The 18,689-nt window shown below is 37.2% G+C and overlaps 1 protein-coding gene across 4 annotated transcripts in view; it reads right to left on the reverse strand.

Moving 5' to 3' along the window:
* Nucleotides 1–18,689, reverse strand: part of TRAPPC8 (trafficking protein particle complex subunit 8) — a 52,454-nt gene that overhangs the window by 16,953 nt on the left and 16,812 nt on the right. For all 4 annotated transcript variants that reach the window (XM_059473171.1, XM_059473162.1, XM_059473154.1 and 1 more), the window contains 14 exons: nt 17,555–17,670; nt 16,161–16,311; nt 14,740–14,840; nt 13,158–13,263; nt 11,519–11,650; nt 9,328–9,552; nt 8,212–8,320; nt 7,291–7,485; nt 6,972–7,102; nt 5,806–5,880; nt 4,998–5,124; nt 3,799–3,956; nt 2,573–3,015; nt 94–241 (listed from right to left, as the gene is read on the reverse strand). In XM_059473171.1, coding sequence (XP_059329154.1) covers nt 94–241; nt 2,573–3,015; nt 3,799–3,956; nt 4,998–5,124; nt 5,806–5,880; nt 6,972–7,102; nt 7,291–7,485; nt 8,212–8,320; nt 9,328–9,552; nt 11,519–11,650; nt 13,158–13,263; nt 14,740–14,840; nt 16,161–16,311; nt 17,555–17,670 — 2,217 coding nt within the window. The remainder of the gene's footprint in view (nt 1–93; nt 242–2,572; nt 3,016–3,798; nt 3,957–4,997; nt 5,125–5,805; nt 5,881–6,971; nt 7,103–7,290; nt 7,486–8,211; nt 8,321–9,327; nt 9,553–11,518; nt 11,651–13,157; nt 13,264–14,739; nt 14,841–16,160; nt 16,312–17,554; nt 17,671–18,689) is intronic.

The raw sequence follows: 18,689 nt of genomic DNA on the forward strand, positions 1-18,689 counted from the left end.
TTTGCAAAGTTACTGTAGAAAAGCTTGAGTCTTGGTTCATATCTGCTGAGCTTCAGGACAGTACTATTATTATTAACACAAATAAGAACTTACAGTATTGATATTTTCTACATCCACAAAGAGCAACATGTTGTCCCCTCTGCCTTCTTCATCCCCAAGTGCATTACTCCTGCAGACAGTAGCCCGAATGTGCAGAGACCGACTGGTACAAATAACTGCAGTGTGCCTTAATACTCTGTGACTAGGAAAGGGAGGAGTGAACAGAAAAGAAAAAAAAGACAACATTTTGAACAACCAGGACAGCCCAGAACATGACATCAAGAAATTTAGCTTTTATGTTTGTCAGTATTAAGGCCATTAGACAATTTGTTCATTCCAAGTACCAAAGATAGCCTATCAAACCTACTTTATTTTTAACCATCTTGCTGCATGGGTAGGGGCTCTTTGAACACGCAGTCTAAGCCAATGTGAAACATTGGAGAAAAAGGTTCAGGTGTTACCATGAGGAAAAGCATTTCAGAAATGTTTCAGATGTAAGACAACTGGCAGAGTGAAAGCAAACAGACATGTATTGGCACACAGATATCATTAGGCTATTTAATGCCACCAAATGCTCTGGAAAACAGTTTCTGAGTAAATAAGTGAGAGAAAGACCACTACTTAGTCACATCTCTTGCCATAAATATTTGCTAAAAAGCACTTAGAATACCACTGCATTCAATAAATTTTCCTGAAAAGAGAATTTTAAAACAGAGAATCAAACCACAGCTACCCTGCCTATTTCCAGGTATGCTCAACCTCCAGGAGAGCAGTCCCTTTGTGAAAGTTATCTTTCTGCTTTTCTAAGGATGAATTAATCGTTACAATTCCATTTGTAGCTGCCATCAAAACACTTGAGCTTTTCCAATGTAGAAGCTTTTGGCTAGCATAACTTCCACTTGAAAACACTTTAGAGGCATGTAGAAGTTTGGTACACATTACCTACTGAATATATTAAAACATCATGTGACACTTGGTTTTGGGAGGGAAAAATCAGTGGCTTCCCAAACTCTGCTTCACAATGTCACAATTACAGAAGAAACTTTTGAGTTTTGCAGTTAATGTTCAGATATACAGATACCTGTATAGCTTTCAAGTGGTACAAATTACATAATTTTTTCAACACTTAAAAGCTATGCTCCATCTACAAATAGCACTCAAACCAGAGCAGTTCCCTTAAGTTCCCCTCAACACTTCAGTACAGTAAGGAACAAGCACATTACTCAAACAACCCTCTTCATCTCTCAAGCAACTGTTTCTGAATCCTATGAGTTGTAAGGGGAAAAATTCCCTATTCCTAGAGACTAGCTTAGAGTCAAATTAAATAGTATCTTTAATATCTCAGAAGCTACAGAAAAATCTAAACCAAGGGTGCATTTACAGGACTTCAGTTTTGAGAATATGTTACTCTCTCAACCATCTTGAACTTATTCTGCTTTGGTTTACACCCCAAACCAGTTTCACAGTACACGAACTTTGTTTCTCTCTTGGAACGAGCCTAGAAAACAAGCTTCAGCCACAAGAAGACATTCGGTCCATCTTACTAGAGTTTATCTGAAGTAACCCTGGTGCAGACACCAAGTGTGCAGGTTTAGGCTGGGACAGTTAATTTTCTTCACAGTAGCCAGTAAGTGGCCATGTTTTGGATTTGTGCTAGAAATAGTGTTGACACAGGAATGTTTTTGTTGTTGCTGAGAAGGGCTTGCACAGTATCAAGGCCTTTTCTCTTCTCACCTCACCCCACTAGCAAGCAGGCTGGGGCTGCATAAAAGGCTGGGAGGGGACACACTGGGATGGCTGACCCCCAGCTGACCAACAGGATATTCCATACCATATGGTGTTATACTCAGCAACAAAAACAGGGAAAAGGAGAAAGCAGGGCCTGATGATTACTTGCCAAGTAATCATTAAATGTGACAGAACCTCCCTTTTCTGAAAACCTGCCTGCCCGCAGGAAGTGGTGAATGAATTTTTTGGGGCTGTTTTAGCTTGTTGTGTCAAACCTGACTGTGGACTCTCTCAAGATGGTCCAAAAAGGAACTATACAACAGTATGCAAATCAAACTTAGTATTTAACCTCTGGAAAGAGAATATCCTTCATCACAATACAATTACTAACCAAATTTTAACTAACAACAAAACCTTTCATTCAATGCAGACAAGATTTTGTTTTATAAAATGAGAAACCAATTAGGTTATGATTTTTCACCCTATAACTCAGAACAATGTGGTTCCAGAGGAACTAAATACAAATAAAGGTTGTTATAACAGAATTCCATCAACCCGCCTTCTATTAATTTATTTCAATAATTTAGTATTTACTACTTCAATAAAAGCAGCATAGGCTACACAATTTCCTACGGGAATTAGATCATATAGTAGAAAAAATATTGCTTAGAATAGCAGATAACGGGGCATTTTCACATCCTCAGAGAGACTGAGAGAAAGTCAGTAATATTTACTTTTACCATTACAATCACAAAATCACAGAATCTAATAAGCATGACAGAGAAGGTAGCTTAGAAGAACTTACCACATTTTTGAGTGCTTTTTAATACTTTCATAGTAAAACAAGAAGTTAATTTCATGAACACCTTCTTCATCTGGTCCCCGTAACCACATTGGCAGCTGCACTGAAGCCCCAGGAAGAAGAACAGCATCAGGAAGTGGAACCTGTATTACTTCAGGTGAACCTCCCGTGCCAAGCCCAAAGTCTGCAGAAGAAGCTGAAGACAGCAGTGCTGTTCGCACAGAGGTAGGGTCTGTCACAACAGTCTTGTAAGCACTACAGTTCTCTGAGGCTGAAGGACTTAGTGGTGTTAAAGCAGCAGTATTTCCACCAAAAGTGAAAAATTCTGGATGCTTGGACACGACCTTCAGTGCAGTAAGAGGACACTTGCTTACGTTCACAAATTCTACATACGCTTTTCTGATTTCTCCACAGAGAAGCCCTGTAGGAAAATTTATAAAGAACACCTGTATGGGAGAGAAAAGGAAAAAATAAAACCTGAATACTGAGCCAAGTTAGGAATGTCATGAAAACAACCATTAACACAAACTCTACTGCTGCTTAGAGCTTCCTGAGGGGAAGTGAAGAGGGAGGTTCTCTCTACCCTGAAATCCAGTGATCACACATGTGGGAATGGCTCAAAGCTGCACCAGGGGATGTTTAGACTGGACCTTTAAGATGCATTTCCGTATGGAGAAGGTGGCCAAAAGGGTGGAATAGCTTTCCAGAGAGGTGGTTGATGCCCCAAGCCTGACACTGTTCAAGAGGCATTTAGATAAAGCCATTAACATACTGTAACTGGATCAGGCAGCTGGACTGGATGATCACTGCAGTCCCTTCTAGCTGATCCATCCCACTCTATAGGCCCCTATCATTAACCAGTTACCATTTTAATAACCCTGCAAAGAAAAAGCACTGTATTTTAATTAACCAGCTGGAGTAACTTTTCTGGATGAATGGCAAGCAAACAGAAAAAAGCTTCTTTGACTGTTCCCTGTTTACTTTAAAATCTGGCTACCAAAGGTGTTGCCAACTAAAATTCTAAAGGGAATACAGCAATTTCAGAAGGATACTAATTTTGAGGCTTCAAGTTTCAATTAAAAAAACCCACACAAGTTTGCCACCGACAGATCAGAAATTACCTGGAAAGATTAGGCATTACCAAAATCCAAGCCACCATTGTTAGAATTGCATTTATAAACTGCATTTAGCTATTTTCTCAGAACTGCCAAGAGGAAGTAGCTACATACCTCTAACAAAGGCATTTCTTCTGTAATAATGGGATCTAAACGTCGATCGGGTCCATATTTAATCGATGTTTTTTCCTCTTTTGTGTTATTAAGTCGAGGTCCTTGGATTTCTAAATCTTGTCTTCCTCGTACAGATAACCCATTGGAAACAAACTTTCCTGAAAAAGAGGTTTTTAAACTTTTGTTTAGTTGGGTTTTTTAAGTAATTCCTGACTTTGTCTCTAAGAAATGATCCAAAGCTCCCAATCCAATCTCAAAAGTTAATTTTTATCATGCAATGCGGTTTTCATTGATTAAGCAGCATCACCAAAGAACTATTCAAAGCTTACAGCCACATAACACATGGCTGGCTCAAGTTCCAACAGCCAGTTATCCATTGCTGTGGGCTTACTCTGCCCTTCCATAGTTTGACTACAACTGGAAGGGAAGCGGCAGACAGTGCATGAAGCTGATGGCATTTATTTCCTTTCCCAATTTCTGCCAGGCTGGAAAAGTCACTTAGACGATTATTTCCTTTAAAGGCAGCTACCACTCTCCAAATGGTTTTTATTCAAAAGGTTTCCAGCCTATAAACAAGCTTCTATTTCTTTCAAACATGTTTTAATTTCCATTTCATCTAACAACTAAATTCACCACGTGAGAGAGACAATTTCAGATGAATGATTCAACAAAACAGATCAAGTAACATGCAGTTAATTGTCAATTTATATAGTAATGTCAAGGAAAGAGAATTCAAGATGCTAAAAAAAAAAAGCTAAAAAAAAAGCTATCAGCCAAGTTTAAATTTAGGAATCTATAAAAAGGACTTCAGTGCAACATTTAGACAAAAAGTTGAAAGTTAACAACGCAAAAAGATGCAGAAGAAAAATTAACAGCAAGAAAGTAAATGGAAGTGTAAATGGAAGTTGTTATAGATTCAACACGGCATAGATGGAATATTTACATTTTGATTTTTTTACATTCAAAAATTTAGCAAATTTAAAAGGAGAAGTAAAGTATGGATCTGGCATCCTTCCTTGTGGATTCCTACAAGAGTCAATTTGTTCTTTTTCCATTTCAGTTGTTTCTCTTATTTCTACATCCCTACCTGACGGAAGGCCTTGTATCATGATAGTTAAACACTAGAATTTAGCTCTACTGTGCAGAAGCCATGTCTCCTCCTTCCAGAGACACACAATTTAAAGCAATAATACACTTACCTGTCTGTAATCCAATAGAAGGATCTATCCCATCTAATGACACAGCACCTTGAACACTGCCAAGATTATAAACGACTCCCAGAATATGTAGCTCCCCTGTTTGATGGGGAAAGAGCTTTAGTCTTGCCTGTGGAGATACGTTAAATTTTTGTTGTTGTTGCTACTAGAAAGAAGTATTACAGTTAAATGTCCAATTGCTAAACACACTCATGGCTACATTCACTTTATAGCTGTGTCAGCTATAACTGCAACTGTAAATATAGATCATTTACTAGACTGAAAGTTTCATATACACAGAATTTACCAAACCACTTCAGAGCTGAGAAATGCTTGTTACATTAGAAAAAATTCCTTAAAGTTAACTTTCACTGTGACTAACAGAATCCCAGAATGACTGAAGCTGGAATGGACTTCTGGAGGTCATCGTGCCCAACTTGCCTGCTCAAGCAGGGCCATCTAGAGCCAGCTGCCAATCATCCAAAGAGCCCTGAACATCTCCAAAGATGGATATTCTACAATCTCTCTGGGCAGCCTGTACCAAGTGCTCAAGCACCATCATATTTACAAAACAAGTAAGTGTTATAAAATAAGTTATAAACATTTCCTCATGTTCAGGAGCAGCCTCTTGTGCCCACTGTCTCTGGTCCTGCCACATTTATACAAAGTGATAAGATACATGAGGTACTGGAATTTCTGATTCAGTCATGTGTTCTGTCAGTTTAGTGTTAAGTTCAGATGATAACAAGTCTGAAATGCATACTAAAGTTCAATGCTGAAAAGACTTTTTAAAACAAAGTATAGTACTTACCACTTTTGTCTCCTCACTATTAATTAAAAATTCTGCTATTGCTTCAGTTCCTACCATATCTTCATCACAAGTACCCTGAAAAGAAGAAACAGCTCTTTAGATACTATTACTTCTAGGCAGAGAAACTGCCATAAATAATATTTCCAATACCCTTCCCCTTCTTCAAGGGAAAAAAATCACACAAATTTCCAAACAGTTTGGAAAAGCAAGTGCTACATGCTCAGCTTCTCAGCATTTATGAATTAAAAAAGCAGCTTGAGAGCTCAGTAAACATTTATTTAGGAAAAATTTAAGATTTAGCACTATAAATTGGAACCATTCCCAGCCTGTTTCACGGATATTCACAGAAGTATTTATCACATCATTAAAGTAGCAGTTCAGATCAGAACAGAAGGGAAAGTGTATGGTAAGCCTTGAGACTTAAACTATGTAGAACCATGTTTATAACTCTGGTAAATACTTACAGTAACTTTAGAGATCACTGTGTTCTCAAAGTTTTGGCCAGGAAAACAAATTATTTAGGAATTTACTGTACTGCTCAATATTAGAATATATTAAAACCTTTAAAACCTGGATATGACAAGAGTCCATCAGGGCTTTTGGCAGCATTAGTTGAAGTATTAAGTCAAACGGTAGCACAACAGCTCATCTAAAGTATTCAAAACATTAATTTTTAATACAATAAGTTTTCTAATTTCTCTTCTAATCAAGATACTAAGATATTTCTATGTTACATGAGCACAGTTTTTCAGAACACACATTTCACTATGTACAACAACTCAAATAAGAAAAAGGTATTTGATAATCTACCTACTGACACTCATATTTGCAAGTCAAGGCTAGTGTGACTCAAAATAGACGTGGTACATATATAATGAAATCTTAGAAGTATTTTGTTTTGCATTCAGCTTTACAATGCACATTAGAATTTTTTGCTAACTTGGCTGCTTTGTGCTCTACAGATCTAGGAAAATCTAGAGAGTATGAAAATTGTTTAAGTAGCTACTGTTTTTCTTCCCTTTTTTTTTTTAGTTTACACTTAAACCTTTTTAAAGTGCCATGTTTAATGCTTATGCTTAAATGTTTTCATACTCCGGAATTTTGAATACTCAATATACTCCATACCTGCAGCTGTTTGGGTTGGAAAAGGACGAAGCTTTCTTTACCTGCTCTTTTGTTTCTCCATCATGCTTTGCACTGAAGTCTTTAGGTTGAAACTTCCACAGCAATGAAAGGTCAGTCAAAAGAAGCGGAACTTTCAGAGGGTTTCGGAAGGACACTTCTACAGTTATTGGTTCTATCAAAAAAGTGCAAGAAAATAATGACAACAGGCTTTCCCCATCACAATCTGACGGCTATCTCAGAGTATTCACATACAAACAACTTGCACAAGAATGTTGACTCAAATCTCTAATAAGGCAGGAAATATCCATACAAATTTCTCTAACACAGTTTATTTCATAAGTGTAAAAATCTTAACTGTACCTTCTATCACAGCAAGCGGAAATTTGGAGTTATCTGAGTAGCGATTTAAACAGAACTGTGTTGGTTGAAAATTTGAAGGTGTTGTTCCTTTATTTATCACAGACACCACCTGCTCCTCGAGCTCCTTCCACTGTTGGGATGATTCTGAGTCATACTCCTGATCCAGGCTTACGTGAGTAGCTGCCTGCTTCTCACCTGGAGAGAGAGAAAGGTGAGAACAGTGATGTGCAACAGCTGCATCAGAGGCCTGCACTGGCAGTTTGGTAACTATTCTTAAAATATTTAAGTGCTAGGTCACTATAATTCTTATACTACAATTGATTTTAAAAAGTGAATTGCAGAGCAGCTTGAAATGCACACATGGAAGACAACACTGAGATTCATTTGAATATAGCTCAATTTGGATACCACAGCATTCCAAGATTTTAGCATGCTACATAGTATACCCAGGCTACAGATAATTTCTACTTTATAATGGACTACAGCTCCACAGTACATCTTTGGATGATATAAGAATTTCCACTCAGCTTTCTTCACACACAAGAATCAGAGTGCTCCAAATATTTCATCCTAGAGGAAGTTAACTGTAAAGCTAATTTGTAGCATTGTCACTAGCATCCAGTATTTGCTACAGCAATAATAATCCCTTTCATGAAGTTCATTACAGACTTGCATTGAAGCTTTCCAGGTGTGAAAAACAGTGACAGTCCGCACAACCACACACACAGATTTCATGTTTACACGGAAAGTCTGAAAACATCCAGCCAGCAGATATCAAGCTTTTCTTTTGAAATATTTTTAAGTTACCTAGTCACTTTAGTTTTACATAATGACAGACTTCTTTTAAATGGCACCAACTCCTGCACGTATTTTGGTTTTTTTAAAAAGGTACTTGAAACTGTTTACTTAAAATTTTCTAACCTTCTGCTGGTCGTCGATCATGCCCAAAGAAAACACGAGTTGCTGAGCTGTTAATATATGGTAAAGGAAGCTGTGGTAAGGGACCATCAGGTGACAGCTGAGTTGCATTCTGGAGCAAAGGAGCAAGAAAACAGAGTGTTATGTATACTACCAATGGTTGAATGATAAGAAAGTCAAGTTAAAAACACTCAATGTTTGAACAAGGAGTACTTTTAAGATGGAATAAATAATTTCAATTAACTGTCTGACATTGTTTTTATTTTCCTTAATAGGTGTTTCAAGTTTGTGAAATCCTTATGGGAAAAGGAGAATAATTATTTTAACCCTGAAATCTAATCACTACCATGACTGCATTGCTGTTATGAGCTTTATTTGATGCAAAGCTTGACTCTCTAACTCAGAATTTGATAAACTATATTTATCCCAACACCATTAAACAAGACTCTCACCAAGCTGAGCTGTGGATTCAACTACCAGCTTTTGAGTAAGGTCTGCCATAACTTAAACACCCCAAAAATTCTGTTCATAAGCTTTAAAAGGCAGTATCTACATGGCTGCATATTGTGTAGCAATACCAGCACTACACACCCCATGATGTATATAGTATACTGCAATCCAGAATCACCCATGAACTTAAACACAACTCAATGAGTCACTTGATCCAACAAATTCTATCCTTAATAAAAAATGAAATTCACTATAGGACAGAGCTATCTAGTCTTTATTAAACATGTATTATCAAAAGCCCTCAAAATCATTATGAATTGGTCAAAACAGAACAGACCCATTTCCTCTAAAAGACCATGAAACTTATCACAACTACAATCCAGCTATGACCCTCAAAAAGACGACCTTATTTTAATAAAAACACATACACTACTGTGAAAATAACCCATACTTATACCCATCTGTGAAAGCACTACACACATGAAATGCAGCATGTGCAGGTTTTTTGAAGTCTGAAGTAAAAAACTGAACATATCAAATAGATTTAAAAAAAACAAAAAACTCTGGAACGAAGCAGATAAAACAGAAAATCATTTAATGATTTAACAGAGAATTGGTGGTAATAAAATTACTTATTACAAAAGAAACAGAGACACTGAAGTAATTTACCTTATAAACATAAAGATATTCTCTTAAAAAAGCTCCTTGCTGAGCTGGAGGTTGTTTACTGTCATTGATCAAAATATGTCTGAAGGCAGACACAGCGTTGTCCAGCTGACGAAGCGTGAAGGACTGACGACCGATGGTGAAGTTAATGTGGTCTTCTGCAAGAGACCAGCCCTTCCCTTTGTAAACCTGCATGGCTTGACAGTAGCAACGTAAGGCATGTTTCTTCTGCAAGAAAAAAGGTCATTTGACAAATTTTCCTGTTATCCACTGACTGAAATTATAACATTAGGAAGACTGAACAGTAAGTCAGAAAAGTATTTTTTACCACATCCCTGCCACTGTGCAAACTAATGTTTCAGAACTGTGCCTCATAGAACCTGGTCAATACTAATCTAAGCACAGAAGTGCTTGTTCCTACAGTACAGAGTCTGGCCTCCGGGTTAAGTTCACATTTTCAAAGACTATAGTAACAGGTAGTAAGTTAGAAAAGCAAATAAGAAAAGATTACTTTTAAAACAGTGTTTGAAGTTCCTTTAGGACTGACTGCTAAAGTCTACAGAGCTCTATTGCCAAGCCTCAGGACATAAGCTAGATTCAATACATTTCATTCCACCCGAACTGAACTTTCAGTGTGATACTTTCAGCCAACTGCTGTTCAGTATATGTATCTGGGACAAAAATCCATGCCAAGAAAACCAACAAAACACAGCCCTACATACAAGAAAAATTACCAATCATCATATCAGCCACTGGGAGATAAATGGACTGATCCCAGTCAGCTACATAGTTCCTTTCCTGCACATACCTCAGGACCCCGGCATTCAATCCCAAGTCTAGGTGTTGAACAGCTGTATAGACATTCACTGTACAGCTAAGTCTCAGCTTCTAAAAAATGGCAACAGCATTCCCTTACTTACAGCACTAATGGGGAAAAAATCTAATATACGCTCACACTGACATGGTGAAGACAGCAGAGTACAAGCAGTAAATCCTTAACATCAGCATGTACTAGTGACACTTTAAAATATGGTATTATGGTCTGCAGCTAAACAGCCTGGCTGATTTCTCTTCAGTACCATTTTATAGTCTTGTACCTTTAAGGAAAAATAAAATAGCTACATTTCCTGTAACACTGAAAAAGTACTTCTTGGATACCAGAATCCCTACAAATATTAGACACAAACAGTGAAGAGCGCTGTTACACAAAGTCAAAACTTTACAAAATGCATTCGCTTTCCCAGACAAAGGAACAGGATATAAAAGAATAAAAACATGAAAAACTGATCAATAGCTTCCTGCCATTACTGTTCTGTCGTAACAATAGACAGGAAAACTGTTGCGTGAAGAAAACCAAGGAGGGGGTGAAGTACTCCTACTGTTCCTTACATCACAGAAGCCAACAATGCAAAAGTACTTTTTCTTGTCCTTATCAGGACAGTGACACTGAGATTGGGTAGGGTGGGAGAAAATCCCCAGCCAAGACCACAGGGCTTTGTTTAAAACAGAAATTTGACACCTTGATTCTCCTGTATTATTGTCTTGCAATAAGAACCCCAGCAGGAATCAAGCACAAGCCATCTTTACAGAATATATCCCACAACTAATGCAGAAACAAAGCACAAAAGTTCTATCCAAAGAAGTTCATCTACCACCATTAGAACTGCCTGCAAAGTAATGTGAATGGGAGTAAAAACAATCTGATCTGTATTGCTTTAACTGCCACTTAAGTCTAACAGCCACAGAGATGCTTTGGTTTGTTGTGAGTAACTGTTCACACACCTGCATCTCCAATACAGAACATGTATTTAAGTCACCAGGAAATACAAATACCTAAATTTTGCTACTATTCTAATAAGCTGAGTTTAACAAATAATTATCTCCCACAATTCACTCTTATCTCGGGAGTAAAAATATTCTTTTGCCCAAAAAAGGAAAATTACTATGTATAAAATGAGACCCAGAAATGAAAACACACATCACTTAAATTTCAAGTCAGCGATTTTCAGCATTCCTTCAAAAACAGAAGTAAAAGGCTAAGGTGATCAATCCAGAAACCATTTTCAGAAGATTACGAAAGAGAATACTGCAGACTAGCACAGAAGTGTCAGAAGATAAGCATCTTTTTCCAGACTAATGACACACAAAGTAACTTATACCAGGCATATTTTCCATGTGGAAAGATAATACTTACCTGGCCTGCTTTACTAAATCTGTGGCCAGCCAATATCATATGAAATGCAAACTTTCTAACCATGGGACTTTTCATGTTTATAAAACAATGGGCTGCCTGCTCCAACAGGAGTGCACTGCGAAGATCTGAATCCTGTTTAAAAGGAAAAAAGAAGAGTTAGCCTGAGTTGAACAAAACCATAGAGGTAACAGTTGCCTTGTTTTAATGCTAAGAGGGACAGTAAGTTCTAAGAGTTCTGTGAAGCCGAAGATTCTTTTATATGCAAACATTATATACATATGTGAGTACACAAAATAAGACTAAAAGTATTTTTCAATATTATTCAATGCCATCATGTTCTTACTTATTCTAGTGAAGTATATTTGAACCTATTTCAGTATGACTAACAAAAGAAGTACTTTCTGCTTTTTCAGTTACTCAGGCTACAGTTTCAAACACTTACCATTACCTCTCCCACCTTTTACCCTCCCCTTCCCCTGCAGATATTAGGGCTATAAACAAAAAATAAGACCTCTACCAGGATGACTGAAAAATACAGGAAGCAATGAAACTTGGTGAATTTTTATCACATGAACCTTTTGAACGTATTGATTTCTTAATGTACAATTTCTTACTATTATATCCTTTTCTTCTGCCAAGACACAGCTATATTACTTTAACTAATCAGAACATAATCTACTTGATTTTACCACAGCTGAACTCTACACTGTCAGTGATGCTCAAGTCTGTATCTTGACTACAAATATACTCTGGGACACCAATATAGTATCCAGTGAAGATTTTCCTTGCAACTACTAAAATGCTCCACAGGCATACTATGTGCAATTTTAAGCTGTAAAATAACCATGAAGAGCTAACAGGATTTAAATTCTTTGCTTTAATATCTTAGTCTGCTCTTGTAAACACTGGTAGCAAGCTTAAGTTGAAAGGGAAAGAATGAAGCTACAGAGACACTAGAGAAAGAAAATTACAGAAATTATTCTGGGCTTAAGCAGTCCAAGGAAGGTCTCCGAAGCACCACATTTGGTGCAGCTGGCCATGAAATCAGAACTACTAGTTAAACTTCTCTCCATGCTTTAGAAGAGATGTTACACTGGAATATTACTGGAATAACATTTTTCTTCATTCATTTTAAAGCAAGACACTTAGAAGCTGATCCATGCTAATTTCCACCAATTAACATCACAGAAGTGTAGAGTTTCACTTACACAGCAAGGTTCTAATGATTCATACCAGCTGAACTACAGCAATCTCTTAGTTGCCTAAACTATAGAGAACTTCTGATTATATATGGGATAGTGTCCACTATGGCTCTAGCAAGCCATGCTAATACTTTTAACACGAGTTTGTAAGGTACACCATCCAAGAACTAGGCAGATGTCAAAGAAAATTAGTTACAAAGCCAAAGATAACATATTTAGCATGGTTAAGGAAGTCAAGCATTTGACTAGAAAAAGAGTAACTGTACTAGTTCCTTCACAGTGTACACAGTTTTCTTCACTTCATGCTCTATACCTGTTCATTTGCTACCTTTGGCTAGAAAATATTGTAGCACAAGAATCAGAAGGCAACCTAGAAGTGTTTGAGTAAGAAAACAAATAGTGAGAGGGCAGAAATGGAAAAAGCTACTAAGTTTTACCTCACTGGTCAAACGAATCAGAAGAGCAGCTGCCTCTGAATATTTGCTCTGACTTTTTAAGATTTCAGCACTAAGCAGTACACAGCGTTCAGCCAGAACCATGTTCCTGAAGTAAAAACATGCATGTATTAATAAATATTTATCAAAATAAACCTCAGAGAACTTTTAATTTGCTACACATGACATCAGACTGAGGTTCTGTAGCTTATTCTTCTTAAAGCAAAATATATGACAGTCCACTCCCCACAAAACAACCACATACAGATTGACACATTAAGTGTCCAATTCTACTATAACAGGAGCTTTATGAAAGTCAAAGCTGGAGACCATTTTTTTAGAATATTATTGTGTTTGTAAGAGTGCCAAATAAAATTATCTGATAAAGAAGAAGTCTAAAAGCTAGAAGCAGGTTGTACTGGCAAGTTGTACTCATGTACCAGGTGCCCACCAAGCTGCTCTGTCACACCCCCTGCTCAGCAACACAGGGGAAGAAGATCAGACTAAAAACCTCACGTGGCGAGAAAGGGACAGGGAGACCACTCACCATTTAGTCATGGGCAATACAGACTTGTTTTGGGGAAGATTAAATTAATTTATTGGCAATTGATAACTGAATAGCACAATGATCAATAACAGCAGAAATAAAACACCTTCTCCTGACTAATCCTTCTTCCCAGGCTCATGTTCACTCCAAATTCTTCTACCTCCTCCTCCCCACAAGCAAGGCAGAGGAACAGGGAGAAGAAGCTGTGGTCTTTTAACATTAACTTATAACATTTCTCCTTTGCTGTTTCTTCCTCCAAATCCTCCTCCCCTGTTTCAGTGTGGGGTCCCTCCCACAGATGCAGTTCTTCAAGAATTGCTCCAGCATGTATCGTTTTTGTAGTGTAGGGTCCTTCAGGAACTGTTTCAGTGCGGTTTCCCCACAGGTCACAGATCCTGACAGCCACCTGCTGTGGCATAGGCTCTGTACAGACCACAGTCACCTTCAAGGTACATCCACCTGCTCTGGCATTGGGACAGGCTACAGGGTAGATCCCTGCTTGCCCATGCACCTCCATGGGCCACAAGGGAAAATCTGATCCAGCATGGTCTTCACCACAGGCTGCAGGGAAGTCCCACCTTCTCCTGACCTTGGCATCAGCAGGGCTGTTTCTCTCATTTTCTCACTCCTTTCTCCCAGCTGCTGCACAGCTATTTTTACCCTTTCTTAAGTGTGTTATCACAGAGGTAACAGCAGCACTGCCAGCTTGGACAGCAGCAGGCTCATTTTGGAGATGAGTGAAAACTGATTCTGCCACAGGCAGCTCCTGCTGTCTTCTCACAGAAACCCTCCTTGCAGCCATCCACTACCTAAAAATCTACCATGTGAATTCAATACACAAGTTCAATAAGCACTCTGTTAAGAAGAGCCCAGATCTCCTTTCATGCTATCCTAGATATGTCAGTTTATCTTACTCCTTAAAATGTTACCATCATTCTGTGATCAACTGGCACTATTACTGTGCAGGGCCAGAAAGTTAAGCCACCAGATCTTTCAACTTTCACTGTACAAAGATCAGTACAAAAGTAAACAACATACTTGCAGATATCTCGGTAGGTCTGAATTGCTGTCTCCATATAATGAGCAGGATATGGCCTAGGAGCTCCAGGCTGAAGAAAAGCTGACACTGCTGCCATTTCCTACAAGAGAAATCCATTAAAGTCAATGTAGGTTTTTCAACAAATCACAAACCTCAAAATACTGAGGAACGTGTTTCAATAGCTATTAGATTCAAGATCTCCCTCTGATCAGTTACTGGCATATAAAAGTATCCAATACACTGTGTAACTGATAAAAGGTTTAATACAACAGCCTATTTATGGCTCTGCTTGTAATTAGCCAGAGAGTTACCCACAGAAGTGTTCACAGCTGACAGTACACCCAACATTGTGCAGAAGCATTGATTCAGTGCAGTTTTACAAATCCAAAAGAACTTCCTATTATCAGGAAGATTGCTCCTGCAAAGTAGCACTAACATGTATTTTAAGATGAGGTCTATTTTTTGAGTTTTGCTTAAATGAAATTACATTATGAGCTTGCAAGGAAACTCTAGTGAACACAGAGTCTGAAATTTTACTGCTTTTCTCACAGATTGAAAATATTATAGCAAAGATTTTCTGCAGAAAGTAAACATTAAGACTAGTAAATTGCAACAAATGCATAATTATGACTGCTTCCATTCATTTGGATAATATGAATAAGCAGAATAATATTAAGAAATCTTATTATCCAAATGCAGAGCAACTTTCTGAACTGTAAAAACAGATGTTTAAGTAAAAGTTTTAATCAAGAAGCAAAGGTGTAAAATAATGCTTCCATGGGTCTATGAAGCAGAGTTTTGAGTTTTAGCAAGTTAACCAGACTAAAGTTTAAAATATGTATCTTCTAAAAATTGATAAAATTACTCATTTTCCCCCAGTACTCCCATTCATTTTGTTTAAAATTATTTTAGTCATAAACATCATCATTCTTAGGAGGAAATTATGAACGAGTATATGTTTAGAGTGAAATTCAGTAGTGACATACTCAAAGTGTAGCCTTCAAGTTTTAAGTCACCCAAAACCACATACAATACCATCTTTATAGTGACAGAGTCTTGACTTTCTGGCAAATAAGTATTATATTTAAGTCTAAAAGCGATACTCTAAAACTATTTTATGTCTGACTTTGAGATATCAGTTTAAAGACCAATTTTTCTGGAGGTGGCATTCTAGTTTTCCTCCTTTCCACAATTTAAGAATTAACTCTCCAGTTCTTATTCATACCTTTATTCCCTTCATATAACAGCAGAAAACAGATTTTACAACACCTTAGAGTTTCCTAAAGATAGGCAGCAGATTTGAGGAAACCCTTACAAATTTGGAGGTGGAGAAGAGAGATTGCATTTTGTTGCCTTCAGACAAATATTAGAGATTATTAGAAAAAGTTCACAGAATGTTCATGTTACATGAAGTACCAACCAGTGCTCCAGCTGCATAAAGCATTGCCTGATCATTTAAGAAGTCCTTCTTTGCTGTATGGTAACAGCTATATGCAAGTTCATAGTGTTGCACCAAAAAGCACAAGTCTGCCATCTTTCGGATTTGAAGTTCTGGCGCTTCTGGTGGATACCTACAAATACAAATATTTAAATTCAAAGTTGTCCTCTCTCAGCCTAGCCCCAAAATAGCCAAGAAAAGTGAATCTCTTTCCTTGCTTCCACACGTACTTGGCTTCACATCTTACTTTCTTACTAGCGAGATTGTTTCAGTATCACTGAAAGCACACACTCCTCTTAGCCAAGAAATACTGAATGGAGTTTATAACTACCACTCAAGCTGCTCAGTCAGATTAACCATCAGAGCTAAGCAGAACTGTGTGAGAAGGAAAAAAAATAAGACTTTGATTGTTTACTTGGCTTCAAGTTATTTCTCCACATTTCTCCTGAAATAAATAAGTCCACTAACAACTATGCTTTATGCCAAAACACTACAAGTTCCTGTTCTCTACAAGCATCAATCTAATTTTAGGCTAATCCAATATATATGATTCACTTCAGCGATAATCAAATACATTTTCACAAACACTTGTATGTCAGATGCTGTAGGAAGTGAACTACGCTTACAGGTTCAAAACAGAAAGCTGGAATTAGCAACATTTTCACTAAGAATCCAAAGACACACAACACAGACATTTGAAGCTGTATGTGCATGTCAAGGACATTAACCTTGACTAGAAAATGGCCAAAATTATTTAGACTTCTGTGGTAAAGACAGTTGTTTTTCAAGATTATACATCCTAATTCGCAGAGGGAATTACCAAATCATACAGAATTTGTATTTTGCTAACACTTAAAACCTGGTTTTAGTGTATACTAAGACACAGGTGCACTAAGTATGAAATTCCCTTTAGTTTAGCTCTTGAACACATTGCAAAAGCAATATACTCAATACTCTGCTGGAGCAAATTGCATAGTTACATAAGCAAAAACACCTATACATGGAGTTTGGCTGTAATGACAGGTGGGAAAGCTTGTACAAATTCTTGAAAAATCCCCCATGACAAACCATAACTTCTTTTTATGACTAATACTCTTAACATCCTGTGTTCATATTAACTTAGAAAGCCTCATTGTAAATAGAGCAGGCAGATGACTCTACAGTCTATTTTACCCCTTCTTCTTTAAGTTCTGCTACTCCTTTATTGTACATCTTCAGGCACAGTACTTCTCATGATTTTTCTAACTGAAATCATTCACAACACTGCTGGTTTAGTTCACTTTGCAGAACACCATCAAACACATGCCTTCCCTCTCGCCCCTAAAAAAGGCTGCATTTGCAGTTTAGAACTAAAAATAAGGACTGAGATTACTTACAGCAAACCAGAAGTATTCTTGAGCTCATTTATACTTTTCTCTGGAACCTTGCTGCCACTAAACCATTTTTTAGTAGCAGAAAACAGTGATCGGCTCAAGCCTTTCCTGGATATTAACTGGAGGAAGACATTGAATTAGAGAATTAGAGCACTATATTGCAAGAGGCCTAAGTTAAACTAATATAAAAAGTCAAACTTCACTTGTAAATTGATTTTTCTTCCATAAACCAGAAATAACTAAAGGAGTAAAATAAATAAGAACCCTCTTTCTTAGAATTAATCTGACATTGAGATAGAAGCTCTTATATTTATTTTTACATATTCATATATTCATAGTTCATATGTTTATTTTGTCTCAGACAGTTGAGGTTTAGAGTTGAGTTTTTTTATTCTTTCTGTAAAACAGACATCTTAAGAACTTGAATATTTGCTACATCTGTTTGAAAACTAAATTCTAAATAATTAGAATATCTAATTTTGGGTAGTAGTCCAACCTAAAATCTAGACTAAGTGCATACAAGAAAGAACCTTCTCTCTCATGCACATAAAGCATTATCACACCACGAACATCAATTTCAAGTGTCAAAGGTATGAGGCAAGCAACATTACACAACTTCATTCTTTTAGATAAGTTCCACTTAGAAGGAAACTTCTGCAGGGAATTACCACTCCCATACTGTAAGGCAAACTATAATCACTCTTTAAAGATAATTTTAAAAAGCAGAACACCTTTCTTTTCTTACCAGGACTAGGAGGAATATATCACTGCATTCCTGTTTGCTACACTTTACGTAACCACTTCTTTTTAATGCTTCTCCATAAAATTTACTAAATGTAAATATGGTCAGCATGTACCAACTCCCAAAAGTCAACTCAGGGAGTGAACATTTCTAACACAACATGACCCTTCATATGGAAATCCCTCATACTTAAAGCTATAACTTGAATAGACAATCCAATCAAAATAAAATCACAACTTAGAGAACTGACTGATACTTGGGTCCAAAACTTAATGTGAATACAGTAATTTGATTGCACCAATGTAAGTCAATCCATCTCTTCAGCTGCTTAAGCCCATGTAAGAGTGAAACACTTGTAAAATAAAGGACTTCACTGTGATCCAAATAACTTAAATG

Source organism: Ammospiza nelsoni, chromosome 1 (genome assembly GCF_027579445.1).
Source record: "Ammospiza nelsoni isolate bAmmNel1 chromosome 1, bAmmNel1.pri, whole genome shotgun sequence".
Classification (NCBI taxonomy): domain Eukaryota; kingdom Metazoa; phylum Chordata; class Aves; order Passeriformes; family Passerellidae; genus Ammospiza; species Ammospiza nelsoni.